At 39.9% G+C, this 23,527-nt stretch overlaps 1 protein-coding gene across 1 annotated transcript; it reads left to right on the top strand.

Annotated features, from left to right (window-relative positions):
* The first annotated feature begins 1,336 nt into the window (after positions 1-1,336).
* LOC120398909 (myosin regulatory light chain interacting protein) lies at positions 1,337-23,048 on the top strand. Its single transcript, XM_039526659.1, has 7 exons — positions 1,337-1,586; positions 3,149-3,339; positions 17,734-17,919; positions 19,085-19,282; positions 19,789-19,953; positions 20,615-21,035; positions 21,568-23,048. Exons 1-7 carry the CDS (start codon positions 1,485-1,487, stop codon positions 21,655-21,657), a joined length of 1,353 nt encoding a protein of 450 aa, XP_039382593.1. The 5' UTR covers positions 1,337-1,484; the 3' UTR covers positions 21,658-23,048.
* Positions 23,049-23,527: the final 479 nt, after the last annotated feature.

Raw genomic sequence — 23,527 nt, 5'->3', positions numbered from 1 at the left:
TAGTTCATATCTACTGAGTTCTGTATGCAAGGAGAACAGCCCATCATCCTTTGTGCCCAGGTGCAGCATCACAGTGCATGGAGGTTGGTGAACTTTAGTCCGTGGCACTTTTGCACACAGTTTGCCCCATCTCCTGTGCTTTGTGCACTGTGCAACAAATGGGATAATCAGGACATAGCAGAGATAACACTGTTAATCTTAATATTGGTATTTCAAATTATTTTCCACTCACAGAATCAGATGAGTCATTTTAGCCTTGAAATAAGATACCAAAATACATTTTTATAATTGTATATTGTACTCTTAAATGAATAATTCTGAGACAGTCCTTGCTGTTGGCTTTTGCCTCAGCCTCCTCCATCACTACCACGCAGTGCTGACAGGAGGGAAGGGAGAACAATTGTACCAGAGCCCTAAATTCAGAGGATCACCCAAATGTAGTAGCATCTGAGTAAATAAAGTGAAATAAGAGGGGATGTGGTCACAGCAACCATGATGTACTACAGCCCAAAAGTTCTCTCACCGGGCCTGCCACCCCATCCAGCCTGGTCACTTTATACAGCATGGCTGTGGCCAGACACCTACCATCAGTGCAGACCCACCAGCAGAAACTGAACTCTAAAGCAGATTGGACTAATTTGGGAAAAATCCCTCTTATTCCAGAATAGAAGTGTCTACACAGGCCGTTATTCACGAATAGCTATTCCAGAGCAACTTCACAGGAAGACAAGCTTTTAGGCTACTTCTATGCGACGGACCCTATGCCAGCCCAGCTATGTCAGCACAGCCAGGTAGGGTAGAGGCAGCCTACACTGCCAGAAGGGGGTTCTCTGTTGGAGTAGGAAGCCACCACCCAGAGCAACATTCACTCTGGGGAGAGCCGCTCACATCCATTGAGCCAGCTGCATCCACCTGAGGGGGTTGGTGGCATAGCTGGATTAAGAGGGGTGTGAGTAAACTTCTAATACAGCCAGACATAATGTTTAAGTGCAGCCCAAGCCTCAGCGTGGCTGGCTCCCTGCTGGAAGAGGCTTAGGACAGCCTGGCTGTGTGCAGACCCAAAGCCCTCCAGGGCCTGTCATTGCTGGGGCCAGGCGGCTCCTTCCCCTCCCTCGTGGGGACCGAGCCCCGCAGGGCGCAGCGAGCTCCGTGGCCCGGCAGGGAGCAGCAATAACAAATCGCCTCCGTGCCACCGCGGTCGCAAGAGAACCTCACTCTGATTGGCGAGAGCGACTGGCTGCAGCGATGGGAGACGCGTTGTGATTGGCCGGTTGTTGCCGGTCGGCCGCGGAGGCGGGGCGGCGGAGCGGATATATGGGGGGGTGCCGGCGCCGGCGGCCGGTAAGAGCGCAGCAGGCACTAAAGAAGCGGGACGGGAGCGCAGGGCAGGGGCGGCACCGCGGGCGAGACCGGACGAGTGGCCGGGGGTGTGGCTCGGGCGGCGGCGGCTCCGGTGTCCGAGGCGGGGGCCGCGCTGGCGGTGGATGTCTGCCCCAGCCATGCTGTGCTATGTGACCAGGCCGGACGCGGTGGTGATGGAGGTGGAGGTGGAGGCCAAAGCCAACGGCGAGGACTGCCTCAACCAGGTGAGCCGCCGCCGCCGCCCCGGGGCTCCCGCCGCGCGGCCCCCAACGGCCCTTGGCGCCGCAGCCGTTGCGGAGAACGCGACCAACCCCCAGTCCCGCACCCCGGCCCCTCCCTTCGCGGGGCGGGGGGGGGGGGACGGGACTGCCCCGCGCGGGGTTCGCGCGCCCTTAGCTAACGCTCCCCCCGCCCTCCCTCCAGGGGGGTTGCTGCGCGGGAGAGGGGCAGGAGGAGCCGCCGGTGCTTCTGCCGCTTTCCCGCGGCGCGTCTCCCCATTCCGCCTCCATGTTGGCCGCAGAGGCTGCTGCGCCCTCGGATGCTCGGTCTCCCCCGGGAAGGGACCCCGCGGGGTGGGGAGAGGCCTCTGCGTCTCCCCTCCCCTTTCGGCGAATTCGCCCTTCCCAGGCGGAGGGGTGAGGGGGCGGGACCCCGCTACGCACGGAGCCCACCCTAGGCCAGACCCCGGCTTGTGCTCGGGATTCCCCCCGCGTGGCACCGCAAACATGCCCGTAAGCATTAGACACGTGGCCGGGAGGGGGCTACCCTGGTGGCTCTGATCTGCCCGTCCTCCCTGCCCTAGCTGAACCCTGCTGCCTGCTCAGTTGACTCCACCTTGGCCAAAATAGCCAAACCTGGGTCACTCCGCCTGTGTTAGGCACCTAAACAAGTGGCTTGGTTTTCAGCAGTGCCCTTGGCTTCCTTGGAAGTTGCTGATGCTCATACGAAGGTCTGTGCTGGGTCAGACCAATGGTCCATCTAGCGCAGTATCTTATTGTGCAGGCAGTGACCAGTGCCAGGCGTTACAGAGAGCATGAGCAGAACAGGGCAGTTACTGAGTGATCTGTTCACCGTGGGTTCCCTGTTATCCAATTCTAGCAGCTGGCAATCAGGGGCTAGGGACACCTAGGCTCTGAGCATGGGATCGCTTCTCTGCCCATCTTGGCTAATAGCCATTGATAGACCTATCCTTGGTGAACTTAACTAATTCTTGGTTGAACCCTGTTGGCCTTCATGATATCCCCTGGCAATGACTTTCACAGGCTGACTGTGCCTTGTGTAAAGAAATACTTCTGTTTGTTTTTAAACCTGCGTATTAATTTCATTGGGTAACCTGTTTTTTGGGGGGTAAATAACACTTATTTACTTTCTCCTCACCATTCATGATTTTATAGATCTCTATCATGTCTCCCCTTAGTCATCTTTTTTCCAAACTCAGCATCATGGAGAATCAAGTCACTCTTGCTTAGGTGCCCAGGTTTTGGGGAAAAAATAGTGGTAACGCCTGTGATGTGTGTTTGGACCAACAGAGATGCCTCTTGTTTTTATTGCCATTTCATATACATATCAGTAGGTTGCCATCTGAACAGCTTCTTTAATGCTTTGCTTAGTTTTGATGACTTCTTACTGAAAAGTGATTCAGTAAGATAACTTTATTATTTGAGGTGAGGTTTTGTAATGTGTGTGTGAGGAGTTTTAAAAAAGCTACACTTCTGTGTTTGGGAGATGGCTTTGGTATTAGCTATGTTGTAGATCCACTTGTACAATACTTCCATTTTTGTTATAGGTATGCAGAAGGTTGGGGATTATAGAAGTTGATTACTTTGGACTGCAGTTCACTGGCAGCAAAGGAGAGAGTTTATGGCTGAATTTGAGAAATAGGATCTCCCAGCAGATGGATGGACTAGCTCCTTACCGATTGAAACTGCGTGTCAAGTTTTTTGTAGAACCGCATCTTATTTTGCAAGAACAAACAAGGTAAGACTAATCCAATCTTGAGTGAATTTCATTTCACATTTTCATGTTCTGTAATTTAATACTAAAAGTAGCTATATGTTGTCTGTATCAATCATTTTAGTAACTCTTATATTCAGCTTATTTGCTTTTGAGCTGTATATATAGCTTGCTTTGAAAACCTAACCTGACTTTAAATGTATTGTTCTGTCTTTTTGGAGATTGAGGAGGAAGGGTGCTACTGTAACTTATTCATAATATGTAACTAAATATGAGAGCTAAGAACAGCACAGTTAATTCCATACATATTTAATGCTACAAGTGAAAGAAAAATACAGGAGGTAGCATGTGATATTTATATTGCGTTTGCATGCCCGATAGTAACCTCTCTTCCAGCGTGTTACTGCAGGTCATTCTAAACTGCTTGTGCAGGAAGTAGTTTCTACCACAATACTTAAACTTGCTAAACTCCTCTTAGTCTAGTGTCATATTACAATAATTTTCCAACAGCTATAGGTCCTCTCTCAAGCTACAAAAGGAACAGCTATTTTGCTTCTCCTGTAGAAGACCTACAAACAAAGCACAGTAACTAAATTGATGATAAATTACAGTTCAGAAAAATGCATAGTTACAATCTTTTGAGTTCCAAACTCCTGCAAAAATAGTAATGAAGTCTTATTGATTTTAATTTACACTAGAAAATGTCACACACATCTTTACTTGACAAGTTAATAACTTTTTTTTCCTTTTGAACTAGCAATATAAAGCATTTGTATATTTAATTTCTGTCAGCCATCAAGTTCTAGTGTTAAATGGGGGCCATAAAACTGATGAACTCTGTCTGAAAAGAAGCAGCACAAAATTATGATGATCCACTATCTTAATGCAGCATAGAGTCCTGTGGCACCTTATAGACCAGCAGACATATTGGAGCATGAGCTTTCGTGGGTGAATACATGCATACGACAAAGTGGGTATTCACCCGTGAAAGCTCATGCTCCAATATGTCTGTCAGTCTATAAGGTGCCACAGGACTCTTTGCTGCTTTTACAGATCCAGACTAACACGGCTACTCCTGATAATTGACACTATCCTAATATGATATTCAAGTTTGACCACGCATATCCCAGGATTGTCGGGTATTTCACTTTGTTTTACCAGTAATATTCAGCTAATTCATTTGTGCAGTGTGGTTGATCTGATCTGAATGCTTATTACACAGGATAACTACATATTAGGCATGTCCTTCCCCCCTCTTTATGATGTATGAAGACCTGATTTTTTTTCTTTTTAAAAATTTTGTGTTTTATAATAGAAATTCCAGATCCTTTCTATCTTGGAAATTCTTGGTCATCCAGAGATTTAGCGAAACTGCTTGACAATTTACTGAAAGTAGAGCAGTTGAGAGGGGAAGGCGTTTGAGAGTGGTACTTTAGTTTACATATTGAACTCCAAAGAACATTTGAGAGCAAGAGACTCTTATATAAAGATCAAATACTCCTGGGTATTCAGTTAAGGTGTGAGAGCTCACAGCCTAAAGCCTGAGAATCTCCAAGAAGTCCTCTATAACAAGGGAAGAACTGGCTTGACGTTCTTGATATTTCTCTGGTTGAAAAGACAGGAAAAAAATGTATAGACTTCCTTTATAATAAAAAAACACAAACTTAGTTTAAACGGAGGGCTTGTCTACACTCCAAACGTTAGTGGCCCAGCTACGGTGTTGCAGCTCTGCGCCTGTTATACAGTAGTGTAGATGCTTGCTAGAGTGATGGAAGGGATTTTTCTGTTGATTTATCGTTAATTCACCCCCTTGAGAGGTAGCTAGGTTAACAGAAGAGTTCTTCCATTGAAGTCATAGCCTCTATATCAGCACTTAGGTTGGCTTAACTACGTCTCTCAGGGTAGCTAGGTCAGCCTAAATTTTAGGTTTAGACCAGGCTTGAGACCACCTATCTTGTTCGTGTAAATTACACAACAAAACTTTTGTGCACTCACATATTGAGGTAAATAGGTGTTTTAGGCTGCATCTGCGATAGATAATTAAACTACTAACTGAACTGGTGGGGTTACAGTGGTGCAAGCTGCAACAGTGTAGGCCATGCTAAGCAATGCTCTTTTGGATATACATGGCACAACAGCACCCTTGAAATGTATAATGCCTGCTTTTCTTCTAGTCACATTTCTAGTTTAAGTTAATTCCAGTATTTCTGTCCTGCAGAAAGTACTGCATGTGGGCTGTGAAGCCAGGAGCTACAGCCTGGTACACATTTACACACTCAAACTGCAGATGCCATGGCTGTTCAGGCCTGCATGGAATAAGGGGAGGACATTGAGGAGGGAGAGCAGGCCAGAAGCTTGTCTGAGCTATCACTGAATAGATCTCTGTATGCTTACACTTATGATTCAACTTAGAGGCCTGGTCTATGCTTAGAAGTTAGAATGACCTTGCTACATTGCTCAGGGCTGTGAAAAATTTGATGCTCTGAGCACCATAGTTAGGTTGACCTAACCCCTGGTGTGGATGTAGTAAGATTGTCAGAAGAATTCTTCCGTTGGCCTAGCTATCACTTCTCAGACAGGTGGATTAAGTACATCAAGAAAAGCCTTTCATCGATGTAGGTAGCGCCTGCACTGTGGCTCTATAGCTGTAGTGTAGTCATGGTCTGTGTGTTTAGAGTCTAATTTTCATGTCCGTTAAGTATTCAAAACAACTCCTATAAAATAGATGCCAGAAAGCTGTTTTGACTGCTGAGTACTAGCCTCTTTCTTGCCTATGTGGAAAATAGTGTGACTCTTAAATATTTTCTACAGTCTTTATTTTTCTTTGCATTGCTGGGCTTTCCAGGGCATAGCAGATTGTGTTAATTTGTCTAACCTTTACAGCCATGAAACAGCTTCCATTATTTAAGTAAGTGGAGATGTTGCATGAATTATCTTATGCCTACTAACTTTTTCTTCCTTTTTAACAGTGGGGAAACAGTTGCTTTTATTATTGGTGCTCTAGTGCAGGTTTCAGTTTATTGGCTGGCTGCTGGGTTTTTTTAAATCTAAATCCTTTGTTGTGGTGAACTATGGCTGCAAAGTTAACCAGTCTAAACTTGTATTCAGTGAAGTAAAAGGTAAAATGGATGAATGCAGGCATAAATCTATTGAAATAATATGCTGTGGCAACTCAAATTTCACGAGCAAGTCTTCTCAGACATAGAAAGGAGCAGGCCTGTTTCAAAGACATATGTTGTATACGGTTCCAGTCTTTGAGGTTTCTGTGGTGTTCTTTGAGTAGGAAATAAATTCCTTTGAGAGAGAACACTTTTTTTCATTTTATCTGAAACATTACCAGTTTATGTTCTAACACAGTTTAAAAGACATTTCCATCTTTTGTGGTTTTCAAAATATTTTTTGCATTTGTAAATAGACATTTTAACAGATGGTCCAGGCTTTGTTAAAGCAATTTGTTCATTAGAATAACCTATGCTGTCAAGTGATCACTTTAACAGGGTTCTTGCTCCATTGAATTTGAAGGAATCAGGGTTTAAGGAGTGGTGTTTGCAGTATCCAAGAACTTGCTATAAAACAGTTATCTGTAACAGAAGGCAAACAGGATTTTAGAGTAGGGAAGCAAATAAATGGGTTTGAAGTTGTGATCCAAGATGATTGACAGACTTCAGAAGAAGTTTTAGCTTTATACTTTCAGATGGGTTTGTTAAACTTTAAAACCTCAAAAGTGACTAGGAGTGGCTCTTTTGTTCTTGTTTTAGCGCTGAGAGGCTCCAGAGGCGGCTGTATGGCTCCCCATGGTAATGTAACTTTAGGTCATTGACTGCGAGTAACCCCTGACTAATAGCTACTAGGCATGTCTAACAAATCAGTGACTGCTGCATTGGAACACAGCCCAGGATCTGAAGACATTCAATTCCTGATTGGCTTAGAACTCTTGTCTCGAGGCAGAAAGTTTTGCTTTTGTGGTTAAAAGGTTTCTTTATGAAACAAGTACAAGTAGCAAAGAAGTCTAGGAACTTGTCACCTTTATAACAATAAGCAATGTTTGCCAAACTGTATGAAGGGACAAATTGCACTAAATAGTAATACAAAATAATAAAGCAGTACATTTCAAAAGGAAAAGTATGATAAGATAAATTCAAAACTAGAGCCCGTATGTACAAAATGTGCATTTTTTATGAAGTATAGCATTCAAATTAATTTTACAGTAAAAATTATTCTGAATAACATAAAACAAGCATCATTTTTAATTTTTAAGCTCTTTATTTAGAAAGGTTTAAACAAGCTTTACTGATCCTTGCCTGGTAAATATCAGAAACCAAGCTATCATTACAACAGTTCTCTTTTTTGTATAAAGAGACATTATACAAGAATTTAATGATCAAATCTTTCTATTCAACAGGGTGTTAAAATGCTTACTTTAATATGGTCACAACACCTGTATTGTTTCTAGTGATTTTATTAAATTGAATGAAATCTCTGTATACACCTATTTAAGACAAGGCATGTCTATCAAATGTTAATTTAAAAAAAAAAAAGGATAGGTGTATTTTGTCTGAGTATTGAATAAAAGGTAACCAAATATCTAAGTATCAGTCTGCCCTCTGTTTGCTGGGTTAATTGGTGTTCATTTTTCCATAACCACAACCTCCCATATTTCTTTGAACTATTCCTCTGTGGTTGTCTGTTTTTTCTTTTTCCAGTATGAGGCTGTCAGTAGTGGAGTGGCTATTAGCAGATGAGACCAGTTCCACTAGGAAGCCCCAACAGGATTACCAAAGGAGGCTTTGGTAATAAATATCCAACAATTTGTGATATTTGGCTATGGATTGCATCCCAGTCCTCTAATGACTGGACATGACCACTGGATAAGCATAAAATCTCCTCTTTTGCCATAATTTCTCCAGCATTATTTCCTTTTTATATTTTTATCCTGACTGATGTGAGGTGGTTGGAACAGTATCTGAAAGAAATTTTATTGTGTTAGACTTAGTCTTTTCCAAATCAAACCCCATTCCTCTGGGGTAATTTGTCCACATCTTTTTTTTCCATTATGTAATATATGGACACTTAATTTTGTTAAGAAAGCTTTCTGCAAAGATTGATGTAAATTAGTTGTTTTGTTTCCTAATGGACCAGAAGCCATCACTTCTATTAAAGTTAGCTTTCTGTTTAAAACAGGCTTTCTAGAAAGCTGAGAAACATAATGCCTGACTAAAACAAACTTTATTAATGTTATTTCAGTAACCTGACACTGAGACAAAGTAGGTTATATAATTTTACTTGTGTGACTGGTTTGAAAATAAGATATTCATATACAGCTCTTGGCACCTTTTTGCCAAACTGACATATTACACTGAAAAATCTAATGAATTAGCATTTAAAATAGCTGTTTTACTTGTTTGAAAACCGTTTTGTTCAAAATATGGCATTGCCATATTCCATTGAGAAATGGTTTGTGTACTTGTGTATTTTTTAAATATATGTATAGTGACTCAGGAAGGAAAATGCAAAATAAGCGTTCTGGTTTAAAGAACAGTACAGTGAACTGCTTCATTGCCACATTACCTAGTTGCACTTGTGGGCTAATTTTAAAGAATGGCTGATTTGTTTTAAATTTATAGCTATTTTAGACATTTGATTATATGGGGGGGGGGTGTAGAGTGAGGAAATGGCCAGTTTCTCGCTTTTTTTACATAGTAACACTGGTTGCCCATGGATTTGGATTAGATATGTTGCTCTCATTTTATAAGAGCAAATAAAAGCTAACTGCTGCCATTGTTTGTTGAATGCATCTAATTGTTTACCTGAAGCTGAGTTGAATAGCTGTTAGTAACCTTTCACCTACTTCTACAGAATGCAAACTAGGATAGAGATACTGGGAAATATAATAAGAGTACACCAGGGGCAGAATTTTAGTTTCTCATATCAGGTGACTTACATTGTATCATCTTGTTGGGGTAGGTGGGCCTTATTTTTTTCAGCGTTTCAATTGGTAATTTTTCAGCAGAACTCCATTTTGAGAGAATTATACTTCATAGTTCAAATTCACATCATGCAAGGAGCTGCAAATTACATTTCAGCATCAGTGAGAGGGCCTCCAGGTACTGGAGCAGTTTAGCCCCAAAGGACTGGCAGTATTTCTGCCAGGAGCACAGCAAGTGGAGGTTCCAAGAAATGCATGTTCCTGGTTGTACCACCTATCTTTTGGGAAACACTGGTCACTATTGCCTCTCCCACCACAGAGTGGAGATTGCAGCTCTTTTTTTGCTACTTCAGCCTCATTTCCTTGTAGGCACCATTCAGCTGGAGCATGGAACAAGAAAGGGATTAAGACAGCACTGTTGGACTGTTCCCATATTTACCTTACTAGACTAAAATTTTAATTACCTTTATGTACGCAAAAGGAATATTTTGAGGTCAGAACTTGCATATTATGTGTGAACTTTTTTCTTAAAGGGAAAGTAGAATTTCAAATGTGACTTAAAATCTGGAATAGGTACAGTTATATTTTCTGTGGGCTGCTGAATTTTGCCCCGTCTAAATTTCATTATGGCTCCTAAGTAGCTGTTTCTGTTTGCAACAGCTGTCACTCCAGGGACTCTGCATAAATCACATATTAAGGGAGGAACAGTAGGCACAACATGTAGATTTGTGTTATTGATTAGGATTGGTAGTTTTCAGTACCCCTAAATAGTTACTTTTTCGTACTGTCAACCATTCATACAAAAATCCTTATGTTGACCACCTTTTCTGCATCAGTAGTATTACTTTTTTAAATTGGGGGGGGGAAATTAAGTACTATCAAAAAGAAAAATCTAAGCCAGTATGCATGAGATTCGGAATTTTTTTTCTAAGGCCTGGTCTACACTATGGGGTTAGGTCAAATTTAGCTGTGTTAGATCGATTTTAAAAATGAATGCGTCTACACAATTGACGCCTGTTCCGTCGAACTAAAGAGTTCTTAAAATCAACTTCTGTATTCCTCCCTAGCGAGGGGAGTAGCGCTAAAATCGACTTTGCTGGGTTGAGTTTGGGGGTAGTGCAGACACAAATTGATGGTATTGGTCTCTCGGAGCTATCGCAGAGTGCTCCATTGTGACCACTCTGGACAGCGCTTTGAACTCTGATACACTAGCTAGGTACGTAGGAAAAGCCCCAGGCACTTTTGAATTTCATTTCCTGTTTGGTCAGCGTGGCGAACTCAGCAGCACAGGTGACCATGTAGTCCCCCAGAATTGTAGAGCGTAGAATGTTTCTACGCTCTCCCTATCATCTCCGTCCCTGCGGTTATCACAGATTAGAAGGAGGAAAAAAACCCGCTCGCGATTACATGTGTTCTGAGCTCATGCAGTCCTCATGCACTGATAGGGCACAGCTTAATGAATGGAGGCATTCAGTGGCAGAGGATAGGAAAGAATTATGTGAGTGTGAAGAGCGGAGGCAGGACGCGATGCTGAGGCTAATGGGGGAGCAAACGGACATGATGAAGCCTCTGTTGGAGCTGCAGGAAAGCCAACAAGAGCACAGACCCCTGCTGCATCCACTGTATAACCGCCTACCCTCCTCCCCATGTTCCATAGCCGCCTCACCCAGATGCCCAACAACGTGGAGAGGGAAGGCACCCAGCCACTCCACTCCAGAGGATTGCCCAAGCAATAGAAGGCTGTCATTCAAAGAGTTTGATTTTTAGTGTGGCTACAATAAGCAATGTGGCCTTGTCCTTCTCTCCTCCCCCACCCCACCCCACCCAGGTTACCTTGTCCATTATCATTTTTTTAATTAATAAAGAAAGAATGCATGGTTTCAAAACAATAGTTACTTTATTGTGGAGGGTGGTTGGCTTACACGGAATTAAAATCAACAAAGGGGCAGGTTTGCATCAAGGAGAAACACAACTGTCACACCAAGGTCTGGCCAGTCATGAAACTGGTTTTCCAAGGCTCCCTGATGCACAGTGTGCCTTGTTGTGCTCTTCTAATCGCCCTGGTGTCTGGTGTGAAATGATGGTCTGCCATTGCTTTCATGGAGGGAGGGGCAACTGATGACATGTACCCAAAACCACCTGTGACAGTTTTGCCCCATCAGGCATTGTGAGCTTAACCCAGAATTTCAATGGGCAGTGGAGACTGGGGGATAGCTACCCACAGTGCTCCGTTCCATAAGTTGGTGCTAGCTACATTATTGAGGATGCACTCTGCCGACTTAATGCGGTTAGTGTGGACGTATGCAAGTGATTTCTAAAAATCGACTTCTATAAAATTGACCTAATTTGTAGTGTAGACATACCCCAAGGGTTTGTGTATGCTGCTAAAACATCAATAAAAATATGAAAAAGATTAGGGTAGTATAAAAGAAAAGATTAAAATAAACTAATTTTAATGTTGTAGGTGCTTGTCCAGAAGCCACTTGGTACTGTTGTTCCATCTGCCTGAAATGCTTTATTCAGTCAAAAAAAGCCTTGGGAATCCTGAGTCCTGTGTGGGCTACAATTAGCTAGAAATGTCAAATTGAAGACTAAGGGCTTCTCTACATGGGAGTTGGCATACTAACTAAAGGTGTAAAGTTAATGCATATATATTAGTGCATTAAATCCCTGTGTGGATCCTTGCATTCAGAAGTAAAGTGGCCTTAATTCCAAGGATCAAACTACAGCAAACTAGTACTTACTTTTTTACATTGGGAAAATATTAATACTACTGATGCAGAAAAGGCCATTTTACTTCTAAATGAGAGCATCTACTTTGGGGTATAATGCACTTTAATGTATGCACCTTCACTTCACCTTTAGTTAATTCTCTTAACTTTTGTGAGTTATCCTGTATGGACAAACCTTTAGATACTTTGCAATTCCAACAGTAATTCTGTAGATTATATTTTGAAGTAGTCTACTTTATATCCTGGAGCACCTGGCTTCATTCTCAAACAAAAATATTCATACTCAAAATGGAAGGCAAGCTTTAATATCCTAAAGCTATACTATTTTGGGTGTATTACACTGGAGGCAAGAAATTTTGGATTGTCATGCAGGAATACTACAGCTAAACTTGAGGAGTATTTGTCCTGCACTGCAGAGTAGTAAAAGATTAAACTCTTAACTTCAATTTTTTTCTATTAGTGTTACAGCCTTATGTGAATCCAAGATGGCAGCCCTTTGAGGAAGGTATGGGTGACTTTCTGTTACTGCACTAGAAAGCAGTTTTTCTGTATACAAGTGATTTCAGAGTTGCTGTTTTTTCACAGGCTTAGTAATGTCAGAAGTTTGCCATCGTCTGGGAGATATTAAAACCATGGTAAAACTTCATTTAAGAGTGAAATTTTGCATTATGAAGATTTGCTGTGGTTTTTATAGCGGTTTTAAGGTTCAAGTGAAACTGTACAACTGGTTCAGAAAAATAAATTAGAGCTACTTGTTCGAATCAGTCACATGATATAAGAGAAGCAGGAATCTTAGAACTCCTAAAGTACTGACTTTTTTGTAGCAATTCTAATGAGATTAAAGTAGTGTTTTTCCAGCATGTTTCTAAGTGTTAATGTATCCTTGCATAGCTAAAATTTTAAAATATAATATAGCTATGAAACTGTCAATAACTATTTAATTCAGTTTTAATAAACCGGTTGAACTGAAATAGTTTATGGCAATCAGTGCAGTTTGTTTAAAAAAACTGAAAAGAAACCAATTTAAAGAAGACTTCGGTTTTTGAATTATTGAACTATTACAGGAATGCTCCTTGGGATGGCCACTTCATTTTTGTCTTGACTTTCCAGTCAGTATTCTGAATGTGCTGAATCTCTGTGCCTTGTTGAACAGAATGTCCTAGAAATGAATGCATTGTTCTGAAGAATTGAGCACCTTTTACCTTAGAGAGCCACCTGAGAATGCCTATCCAGGGAATTCTTGAAGGAGTCTTACTTGGGATATTGAAAAGGCATCTATTCACTGGTTTTTGACGATCCAATAAAAGCTGTGTGCTCAAGCCCCAAAACTACCGTAGTTTGCAGAAATTTGGCTAAATGCCTCCTGGTAGTTAATCTCTATAATATGGCTCAAGAATGCTACAGGCAGTCCATTCAGCCCTGCAGATGAACTTTGCAGAATTAGGAGTATAGCTGTTAAATCAGGGTCCCAGAAGGGGACATTCTAGTTTTACCTTGAATATGTCCAGGGGAAAAAAAAGCACTTCTGGTTCACAGCTCTTCATGTTAAGTTACACACCAACATTTTAATTTGGTGATCTGCCCTGGGTAGTATCAGCTGACTTCATCAGATTCTGTGGTTCTGGTTGTTGCATGAGTATCAGGCAACTGGAACCTAGATATTGATTGATTGAAAATGACTTTGGGGAGTGTGAACAGAAACAGGTTGTATGAAGAGAGCACTCTGGTCAAAATAATTAGCATTTTAAACTGAGTTCTCTGTAACCACTGATTGATTTAAGCCTTTAGAAATTTTTCCGTCCAATTTTGCTTCCTTCCTGCTCCATTCAAGTGTTCTTGTATAAAAATAAAGGTGAAAAAGCTACAGTGGGCTTCTATCTGAAGTGTTTATCTGGCTCCCATTATCTGAACACCTCACAACACCTCTGTAAGCTAGGGAGCTGTTATCTCCATTTTATAGATGAACTGAGGCAAAGAGGCTAAGTGACTTGCCCAAGGTCACACTGTAATTCTGTATCTTCCCTGCATCTTCACTTTTTAGGCTTGATAGGTCGTTAGCAAGAGAAAGTGGAGGTGGTTCTAGAATAGTTGTCTCTCTTGTAGTTGCTTCTCTAATACAGTTCTATCTGCTAGAGAAATCTTGTAGCTTTTTCAGCTCCCTGTTAATGTCTGTAGGGCCTTTTCAGTAACTCTAGAGATTGTCTTGCTGTTTCTCCTGTATAATCAAAGTGCTGTCAACTGCACAAAGCACACTGAAAATTTTTTTGCTTTTTTTCCACATGTAATCCTGTCGCTTGCAGCTATAGTAGGAGTAAATTTTTTCAGGCAAATGTTTTCAAGTCTATAGTATCCCTTTAAATGTGTCTGATACATAAATCACAAAGTACAACTCTACCTTGATATAACACTGTCCTCGGGAGCCAAAAAATCTTACCGCATTATAGGTGAAACCGCGTTATATCAAATTTGCTATGTATATGTTCAGAGCAGTAGTATGCAGAAATGTATGAACAGGCTTTTCATTTTTCTAATCTGGGGGGCAAAGTTGAACAAATGATTACTGATAGACAGCTATCTTGGCCGGAGCAAGTCTGAGTAGTTTAATTTAGATAACCTGCATTAATTGCTCTTAAAAAGTTAAATATATTGTCAGATTGCATGTATGTGGCTAAAATTTCAATTTGATACAACACCTACAGTTAAACATCTTGCAATCTTTTTATAATGCTTCAGTTTTTTTGTTAGAAGTAAACTGCAAAGCAAAAATAAAATGAATGAATTTTTGCTTTTTCTTTCATGGTGCATAAGGATTGCTTTATAAAACATTTATTTTGGTTAGTTTTTATTTGGTATATCAGTTCTCACTCTGGTGTGTAATGGTACAGTCAGATTGAAGACCTAAGCATCCCTTCTCCTACTCTTTCCCCCCGGGGGAGAGGGGAAAGGAGGAAGAAAGCTGCAACTCAGGTTGCAACTCATCACCATTCAGGCCTTGGCTAGCTCACATTATTTTTAGTATTTACGATATTTTATTCATTAGATAACTTTCTCATTCTAACTGTAGCAAATGTGAAATGTTTACCAAATGTAAAAACTTACTTGACTCAGCATGTCTAAAGTTAAAAAGGTAGAGAACTGGTGAACAAATTAGCAGAAGTAATGAAAATGGATAATTCTTCTAAAATGGTCTAAAATAAACATGGTCAAAAATTGTTTAGCAAGATTAGATAGGTTTACGTTCATCTCAAAATGTAGAAAATATTTATTTCTTCAAGATCAAATATACCATGGCAATAAACTTTCACTATTGAAATAGAAGAGCAGAATATTGATTCCCAAATAAGGTCTGGTCTACACTGTAAAATTAAATCAACCCAGCCACGTTGCTCAGGGGTGTAAAAAATCCACACCTGTGAGTGATGTAGTTAAGCCAGCCTAGTCCCTGTGCAGACCATGCTAGATGGGTGGAAGAATTCTTCAATTCACCTAGCTACCCTCTCGGTGAAGTGGATTGACTACAGCAACAGGAGACCCCCTTATGTCACTGTAGTGAGAGTATATACACTGAAGTGCTACAATGACATAGTGTTGTAAGTGTAGACATATCTTAAGGCCTGGTCTACACTGAAAAGTTAGGTCGACCCAACTACACTGCTCAGGGGTATGAAAAATCCACACCCCTCAGCAGCATGGCTACACTGGGAAGTAGGTCGGCTTACACAGTGTTAGGTTGATAGAATTCTTCTGTTGACCTAGCTACCGCCTCTTGGGGAGTTGGATTGCATACCCTGACAGGAAAACTGTTGGCATAGTAGTGTCTACACTGAAGTGCTAGAGTGGTGCAGCTGTAGTGTTTCAAGTGTAGACAAGCTCCAAGACTTTCAGCATGATTGTCACTGTTGAGATGTAACTACAATGATAACTGCAGTCCCTGTGCCAGACTTTGGAGTGGCTCAGCATCTTACTTCAGGATGAGTCTCTGCATTAACACCCAAAATATGACAGATTAGTCCGTGATCACATTGATTTACATCACCAGTTTTAACTGATTTAAATTGGCAAGCAGGACACCATGACTCTTAATCTTGTTTTGCATTTATACTCTGTAGTTCAGGGTTTCTCAAACAGGTCGCCACTACTGTAGGGAAAGCCCATGGCGGGCTGGGCCGGTGTGTTTACCTGCTCCGTCCACAGGTCTGGCTGATCGTGGCTCCCACTGGCCGCTTCCAGCAGCTCCCATTGGCCCGGGTTCTTAATTTTTACATTTTTATTATCTTTAAAAATGTGAAGCATTTTCATATTTACTTGATTCATTTTTTTACATGAGATTTGTTTCAGGCCGTATGTGGATGGAAAACTAAATTAAATGCACAGAACCAATATTTTTTTAAAATTTGGTTTTATTAATTCTATAAAACTACCTTGTGTGCTGGATACATAAGATAAAGTTTATCAAACATGTTTTGCATTTAAAACTGTTTAATTAAACAAAGCAAGTATTATCTGTAGTTAGTGAATTGAACTGGTGGTTTCTGGTCATCAAGCCCGTCAAGATTTTAGAACTAGGACATCTCATCTTCACACCTCATTTTTATTTATAATTCAGAATATTAAAACAGGCTTTCCTACTTTTTTCAGTTCCCTTTCGGTTTCTCAACTTTGAATAAACTTGTCATTGAACTGAACTGATTGAAGCAACTGACATGAAGAAAATAGTCTCTGCATCTGCAGAAGAGACTACTGTCAAAAGCTGTTCTAGCATTTCAAACTGATTCCCAGCGCTTAATGAGTGACTGCCACCAGTTCAGTGGTTTGACTTCTTTTAAAACAGCTGAAAATATGTACTGCTTGAAGTTTTTTATGTACTGTAAATTATTTTAATATCTTATTAGTAGTTCAGGTCTAAATATAGGTTGTCAATTTTAAATTGGTTTAATTTAAATGGATTTAAATAAGTCTGAATTTAAAAAAAAATTGATTTTTATCCATCCTGTTTTTTCAACTGTTTAGCCAACATGACAAATACAAATTTAAAGGTCAGAGGTTAAGTCCAGAACAGCAATAACTGGCTGAATAAACCATGCTTACAAAGTAAACGTATGTTTTCACAGCATCTTTCTGGGTTTTTCGAGTATTTTTCACTGGATTCTTTCAGGCTGGGGAAAATCACACCGCTTCTCTAGGAGTACTATAGGAGAGCTGTTTGTTTTGAATAAACAGGGAAATCTCCCACAGATTTCTCAACTGTAATTTCACAGAACTGCATGTGCTGATTTAAGCTTAGTATTTTACAATATTCACTTCATTGAACTGTGAATAATAGTGCATACTGAAGTAATGCATATTTATTTAGAAATGACAGTGCAGCAACATAACTACATGGTAGCCTTTTACATGCTAAGAGTTTCTTTGTTCATGCTTTGTTTCTTTAATCTGTAATTCTCACTTGATGAATGTAACATTTCAGATATTCACTGATAGTGAGAATTTTTTTAATGGCCTTAAGATATTAAAGTATTTCTCTTTTTGGATTTGCTGGACAGTTCAGTATTTAAATGAAGCTGCTGAAAGAAACTCATCTTTAATGTAGGCTGGCTTTTGAAAAGATAGCATAAGCGTTAACAAAACCAAGTCCATTTTCTAACTCTGATGCCAGAACTATTGGGTATTTAATATGCTCAGTGACCATTCTAGAGTCTCAAACAATTATTGACTTCTATGCTAGTCAAACTTTTTAAATATAAAGTTCTTCTCTTGCAGGCATATGTTTTTCTTGCATATAAGGGAGGATCTTTTAGCTGGTAATCTTCAGTGTTCTTCAGAGCATGCCATTGAACTTAGTGCATTGTTGGCTCACATGAAGTTTGGGGATTATAACCAGAATACTGCCAAGTACAGCTATGAAGAGTTGTGTGCAAAGGAGCTCACTACTGCCACCTTAGACAGGTAAGTAACTGCTCCAGCTACTCTAACAACCAGTGACAAAAGTTGTTTAAGAATTTAAATTAGTAAATGATAATGTCTGGCTATTTGGTGCTAAAATTTAAGTGTAAGTGGTGTTGCAAAAAATATCAAAGCTAGTGTTAAAGTCAGCTATTCTTTGAAAGGGAAACCAAACTCTAACCAGAATGTTTTTAATGAAAGTGATCCTACATATCTGCTGCATTTGTAGACGGTAGTGTACATTTCTTTTTTGGAAATAGAAAGAGGTAACTGTTTAAATTTTCCTTGATTAAGAAGTAAAGGCAGGCTAAATAGTCTGATCAGGGTAATTCCAGTTACCTTGCCCAGCTGCACACTGTGTAAGGACACTGCTCAAGGGAGAGTCAGAACTATTGCTTTTTGATGGATATTCAAGTAAAATCAACATCCCAAAGAAAGAGAACTTGCATAATGTTGGCTGATAGTTTACATGTACTGTACAGCAAAAAAAAATTTCCCTGAAACCTAACCCTCCCCCCCCATTTACATGCATTTTTTATGGGGAAATCGGATTCACTTAACATCGTTTCACTTAGTAGCATTTTTCAGAAACATAACTACAATGTTAAGTGAGGAGTAACTGTATATAATCAAGTTCAAGAATGTCATAGACTACATTTGTCTAAAGGCACAATTTTAGGACTTTAGATACCTAGACCCTCCATAATTTTAATACCCTTAGATTGTGTTGTAAACTAGCCCAAGACTACTCCCTGCACACGCGTCCACATTTTTTGTAGTGTAAAACCTGAACATCAAGGAGAAAAATTCTAAATGTTGTATTTGCATGCATGTGAATTTTTTTACTGCTAGGAGCTTTGTGGGCCGAGAGCCTTTCTACACAAGGGATACAGTTTCTAAAATAGCATGCAGCTTTTTCTTTTATAGTCAGTCAAGTAAATACAGTATATGGATCCTTTAAGTAGTCCAAGAATATATAATTAGTTCTGTCACTTTAATGTTCAGAAACATGTAGCCAGCTATAACTAAACAGACCAAGTAATTTAGTACTTTTATATAAGCACCACCTATCTTGATCATTTAGAATCTTGTTAAAATGAGATGTTGCTGTAGATTACTGCATATGGCTGAATGGTTCACCTATCATCTGTCTTTTTTTTATCTACAGTATTACTGCAAAGCACAAGGAACTAGAAGGGCTGAGCCAGGCTTCAGCAGAGTACCAGGTTCTGCAGATTGTGTCAACACTGGAGAACTATGGGGTAGAGTGGCACTCAGTGAGAGACAGTGAAGGGCAGAAACTTCTTATTGGTGTTGGGCCTGAGGGCATCTCCATCTGTAAAGATGACTTCAGCCCCATTAATAGGTAAGTTCCTGGGGTGAAAGAATCTAATCTTCTGACTTTTCTGTGAGCTATACTTTGGTTCTATATCTATATAATCAAAACTGTGTTCTTCTAAAGGAAGTGTGTTAGAATCTTTTGTATCTTTGTTCTGGTTTGGACCATGCAAGAGCTGCTGGACCATGCAGTGAGAAGGGATTTATCCACTTCTGATAGCCTTTTCATCAGGAGACTATTGATGATGCACAACACTGTTTGGGGCTATACAAATAAGTTATGTGCTTACATGGGGACTGTATTAGTGGTATAGCTGTCCTGTACTTGTTCGGTGCAGCGTTTTCAATCTAACATTATAGAAAATTGAAAAGGCCTCTTTGTTTGCAAATGTAGCTGTTAATTTCTTCTGGGTAGTCTTAGAGGATGTTTCTCATAGTACAATATGTGAGTGGCTGTAGAAATTGCCTTAGTTTTTAGAGGGAGAATAATCCACCACACACACACGTTACTCATCATTTTCTATTCACATTTAGGATTGCTTATCCTGTTGTTCAAATGGCAACCCAGTCTGGGAAGAATGTGTATCTGACGGTCACCAACGAGTCTGGTAATAGCGTAGTTCTCTTGTTTAAGATGATCAGTACCAGAGCAGCTAGTGGACTGTACAGAGCAATAACAGAGACCCATGCATTTTACAGGTTTGTATTGCTAGTGGAGTAAATCACTTGTCTTACCTTTTCAACGGCAGTTGAGTCAAGGATTTAAACTTGGCACAGGATTGTAGGTATTTGATATTTCCTCACACTACCTTGCATTTTAGATATTCCCCTGCAGAATTCCATCATATCTTTGCTGCTATTCCTGCACACACAACACCAGGAACAGCAGCAGTGGTATGAAACAAAATTCAGACATAGTTCTATTCTGCTTCTGCTACATTCGAGAGCTGGATAGATTCTTATTGCTGAGGTTTTCTGGGGTGGGAATATACAATTCAAGATAAGCAAACAAGATATTTCTCTGCACTATCACAATATAAATAGCACTTCCTCAGAATGAAAACTAAATGAGTTTCTAATACAGATACCTCAGTAAGCAGTAGACACTCGTTTTCATTTCTAGCATATATGTTTATAATTTATTGAAAAGATCAAAATCTATAGCTTCATTCCTCTAATTCGGTTTTTAAAAATCCTTGCAAATACAGCTATCATACAGAAACAAAATTATGTAGGCTAAACATGCTATGGATGATCTTTCATCCTTCGCGGGTGTCTGAGCTCGGGGAACAAAAGATACACTGAGGTTTCAGTGTTAACTAATCAATTTTTTAACTTGTCTCATGGGTTTGTCTTGTAGGTGTGACACTGTTACTAGTGCTGTCATGATGCAGTACAGTCGAGATTTAAAGGGCCACCTAGCATCCTTGTTCCTGAATGAAAACATTAATCTTGGTAAAAAGTATGTCTTTGACATTAAACGAACATCAAAGGAAGTTTATGATCATGCGAGGAGGACTCTTTACAATGCTGGCATTGTGGATCTTGTTTCAAGAAGTGACCAAACGCCACCAAATTCTCCCCTTAAGTCTTCAGAAAGTAATATGAACTGCGACAGCTGTGAGGGTCTCAACTGCCAGCAAACAAAAGCTCTTCAAGAGAAGTTGCGGAAGCTGAAGGAGTCTATGCTATGTATGGTGTGTTGTGAGGAAGAAATCAATTCAACCTTTTGTCCTTGTGGCCACACAGTATGCTGTGAGACCTGTGCTGCCCAGTTGCAGGTAATTGCAGTGTCACTTGGGACATTCCACACTAATGTGTTTAACAGCTGATTTCACTTTACAGTTCATTTTTTACTAGTATAATTAACTGATCTTGACCAGTATACTCAGCAAAGTTTGGTATTTAAATTCAATTTGCATAATGTCTTAGTTCAGAAGAATGTTATGTTTAGATGATAAGCTAAATAGGTGGGGCTGTAGTGTGAAGAAAGACAACGTAGGTGAGGTAATTTATTGGACTAGTTTCTGTTGGTGAAAAGTTTTTGAGCTTGCACAGAGATCTTCTTCAGGTCTGGTATAGTATGTAGTCATTCCTTTTGATGAAAATTAATGTGTTTTTTTGCAGAGAAATAGGAATTAGTGGCATGAAAGTTTCTTGTGGTGTCATATTTGAAATATGGAGACAAAAGATCTGAATACTTCAGTCTCACCGACAATGTTTATTCATTACTCATTGTGCTCATGAGACATATAGGGTCTCAAAAATTGTGAAGGAGTGTTCCCTAATTACTTTCTATCTTTTTCTCTCCAGTCATGTCCAGTTTGCAGGTCTCGGGTAGAGCATGTCCAGCATGTGTATTTGCCAACTCATACCAGTCTGCTTAACCTGACAGTGATATGATCTATGTGTACACTTCTAAAGCATCATGTACTTTTTACAAACTGCACTAAGATGAACTACAGCCATTGATTGTGAAGAAGGCAATCACTCCAGCTCCTGCCTGCAATGAGAAGCAAACACCCCACTACATCTCTGGGTCAGAGAGGGGACAATATTCTCCGTTCAGCATGCCCAAGAAGAGGTTTTGGGACATGTGAAAACAGAACTCTAAAAAAAATTCATGTCATCTAAAGGAGGAAAGTTCTTCTTGATGCATGAGCTTGCAATGTGGCAATATTGCCAAAAGCTAGGTAATTCTGGGAATTGTGGTGTAAAGTCTATTTGATATACCCAGCAGGGATCATTCAATATGTAGTTTTACACATTGTATAATTGGTTTTAAGTTTCTTTTTATTTTGTTCCTTTAGTGTGATCACTCCATTATTTTTAATAGCAAAACTAGTTTTTTACAAATTTGTACGTCGGTTTTAGTGTGATCATAGTTTCTTTGTGTTTAGTAATTGTTCTAAAGTGAGGGGAAACTATTTTAAAAAACAGTATTTTTAAAAACCTGAGGTTGCAAGGCTTTAAGCAAGCAGTTGCATTTAAATCAGCAATCTAATGAAAGCTTAATTCATATGGCAGTGATAATTTTGGAAGGTTTTTTTCCCCAGCAAATCTTAATTTCTGGATTTTGAAGGGTTAGTCAGGAAAGTCTCTCCTGCTTAGTAATGATGCTCCACTGAGGAAATGTTCTGGGGCTTTGCTTGCAAATCAAAAGGGAAAACCATTTCCTCTTGGGAAGGATGTAAATTAGCCAACCCTAGAGATGTGTCCAGGTTGCCACAGATTCAACTGTCAGCCTGTAAATCTGCCTTAGCTGTGGAGGCTGATTTTTCTTGAACTATCAAAAATCCATTTTGGTCTAAAATAGTGTAAACTTTGTATAATTTTTAAGTGCTTTCATGAGTTTAACTTTTGCGTTGCTTGGTTATCTTTCTTGCTAAAACTTATCTTCCACCCCCATTTGGGCATTTTGGACTTCGGTCAACTAGTATATTCTCCATGATTTAGAGGAAACTAGAAGACCATATTTGGGTGCAATACTAGCTAAATTAAAGCTAGAAAACTACACTGTCACTTTACTGAGATTTTCTGAGTATACTTTTCATATTGCCTTAATGTAGCAGTAATGTGTATGTATGCATTTGTTTCTTTGCACAGACTTTTGTCAAAATATTAAAACTCTACTTTTTTATCGCACATATTAGCATATAAACCTTACTCCAAGAGGTATTTATTTTTTCACTTTGTAAAGAAATTTTGTTTCCACATGAAGCAAGAACTCTGTCCTATATCATAGACAACTTCTGTCTTTTTATATTCAGGTTAATAAAGGACTTTAAATCAGATGTCTTCCTACATTATTGATAGTATTTGGAAGTCTGCTTATTAGCTTTGTTGTGAGAAATCCTGCCATGTCATACATAATTTAACCCATTCTTTTGTAGTTAGCATATTGCCCACTCTTTTTCCTAAACCTGCATATTTTGTGACTGATCTAAGAGGTACTGACCATTTGTAACTGCCATTCTGGTTAATGGTGCTCAAAAGACCAGACTCTTTTCTGTGTTCTTCTCTTGAGCTAGCTGGAGGAGGAAGCTTTTTTTCATTTTGTAGCTACCTTTAGCTTTCAAGTGATATGGCCTAAAACACCTCACTAGTTGCAGGGTCCTTAATTTTTCTTATAGAAACATTCAGAGGAAATAAAAGGTTTCTGTGACTAGAAACTGAAAAAATAAGATAGTTTGACCTAAACAAGCTGCTTTCAAGATTTAGGACTTTGAGTTTCATCAGTCCAACCGAAGCATTTAACAAATCTTTTTATACT

Source organism: Mauremys reevesii, linkage group 2, assembly GCF_016161935.1.
Source record: "Mauremys reevesii isolate NIE-2019 linkage group 2, ASM1616193v1, whole genome shotgun sequence".
Taxonomy (NCBI): domain Eukaryota; kingdom Metazoa; phylum Chordata; order Testudines; family Geoemydidae; genus Mauremys; species Mauremys reevesii.
The sequence above is the reverse complement of the archived record's forward strand: the minus strand, read 5'-3'. Positions and strand labels throughout refer to the sequence as shown.

What these genes read in the sequence shown, in the direction of transcription:
- LOC120398909 (XM_039526659.1), top strand. Translation starts at nt 1,485, where the DNA reads ATGTCTGCCCCAGCCATGCTGTGCTATGTGACCAGGCCGGACGCGGTG. An exon ending in GCGAGGACTGCCTCAACCAG is followed by an intron (nt 1,587 to 3,148) that starts GTGAGCCGCCGC and finishes TTTTTGTTATAG; the next exon opens with GTATGCAGAAGGTTGGGGAT. An exon ending in GAGACCCATGCATTTTACAG is followed by an intron (nt 19,954 to 20,614) that starts GTTTGTATTGCT and finishes TTTGTCTTGTAG; the next exon opens with GTGTGACACTGTTACTAGTG.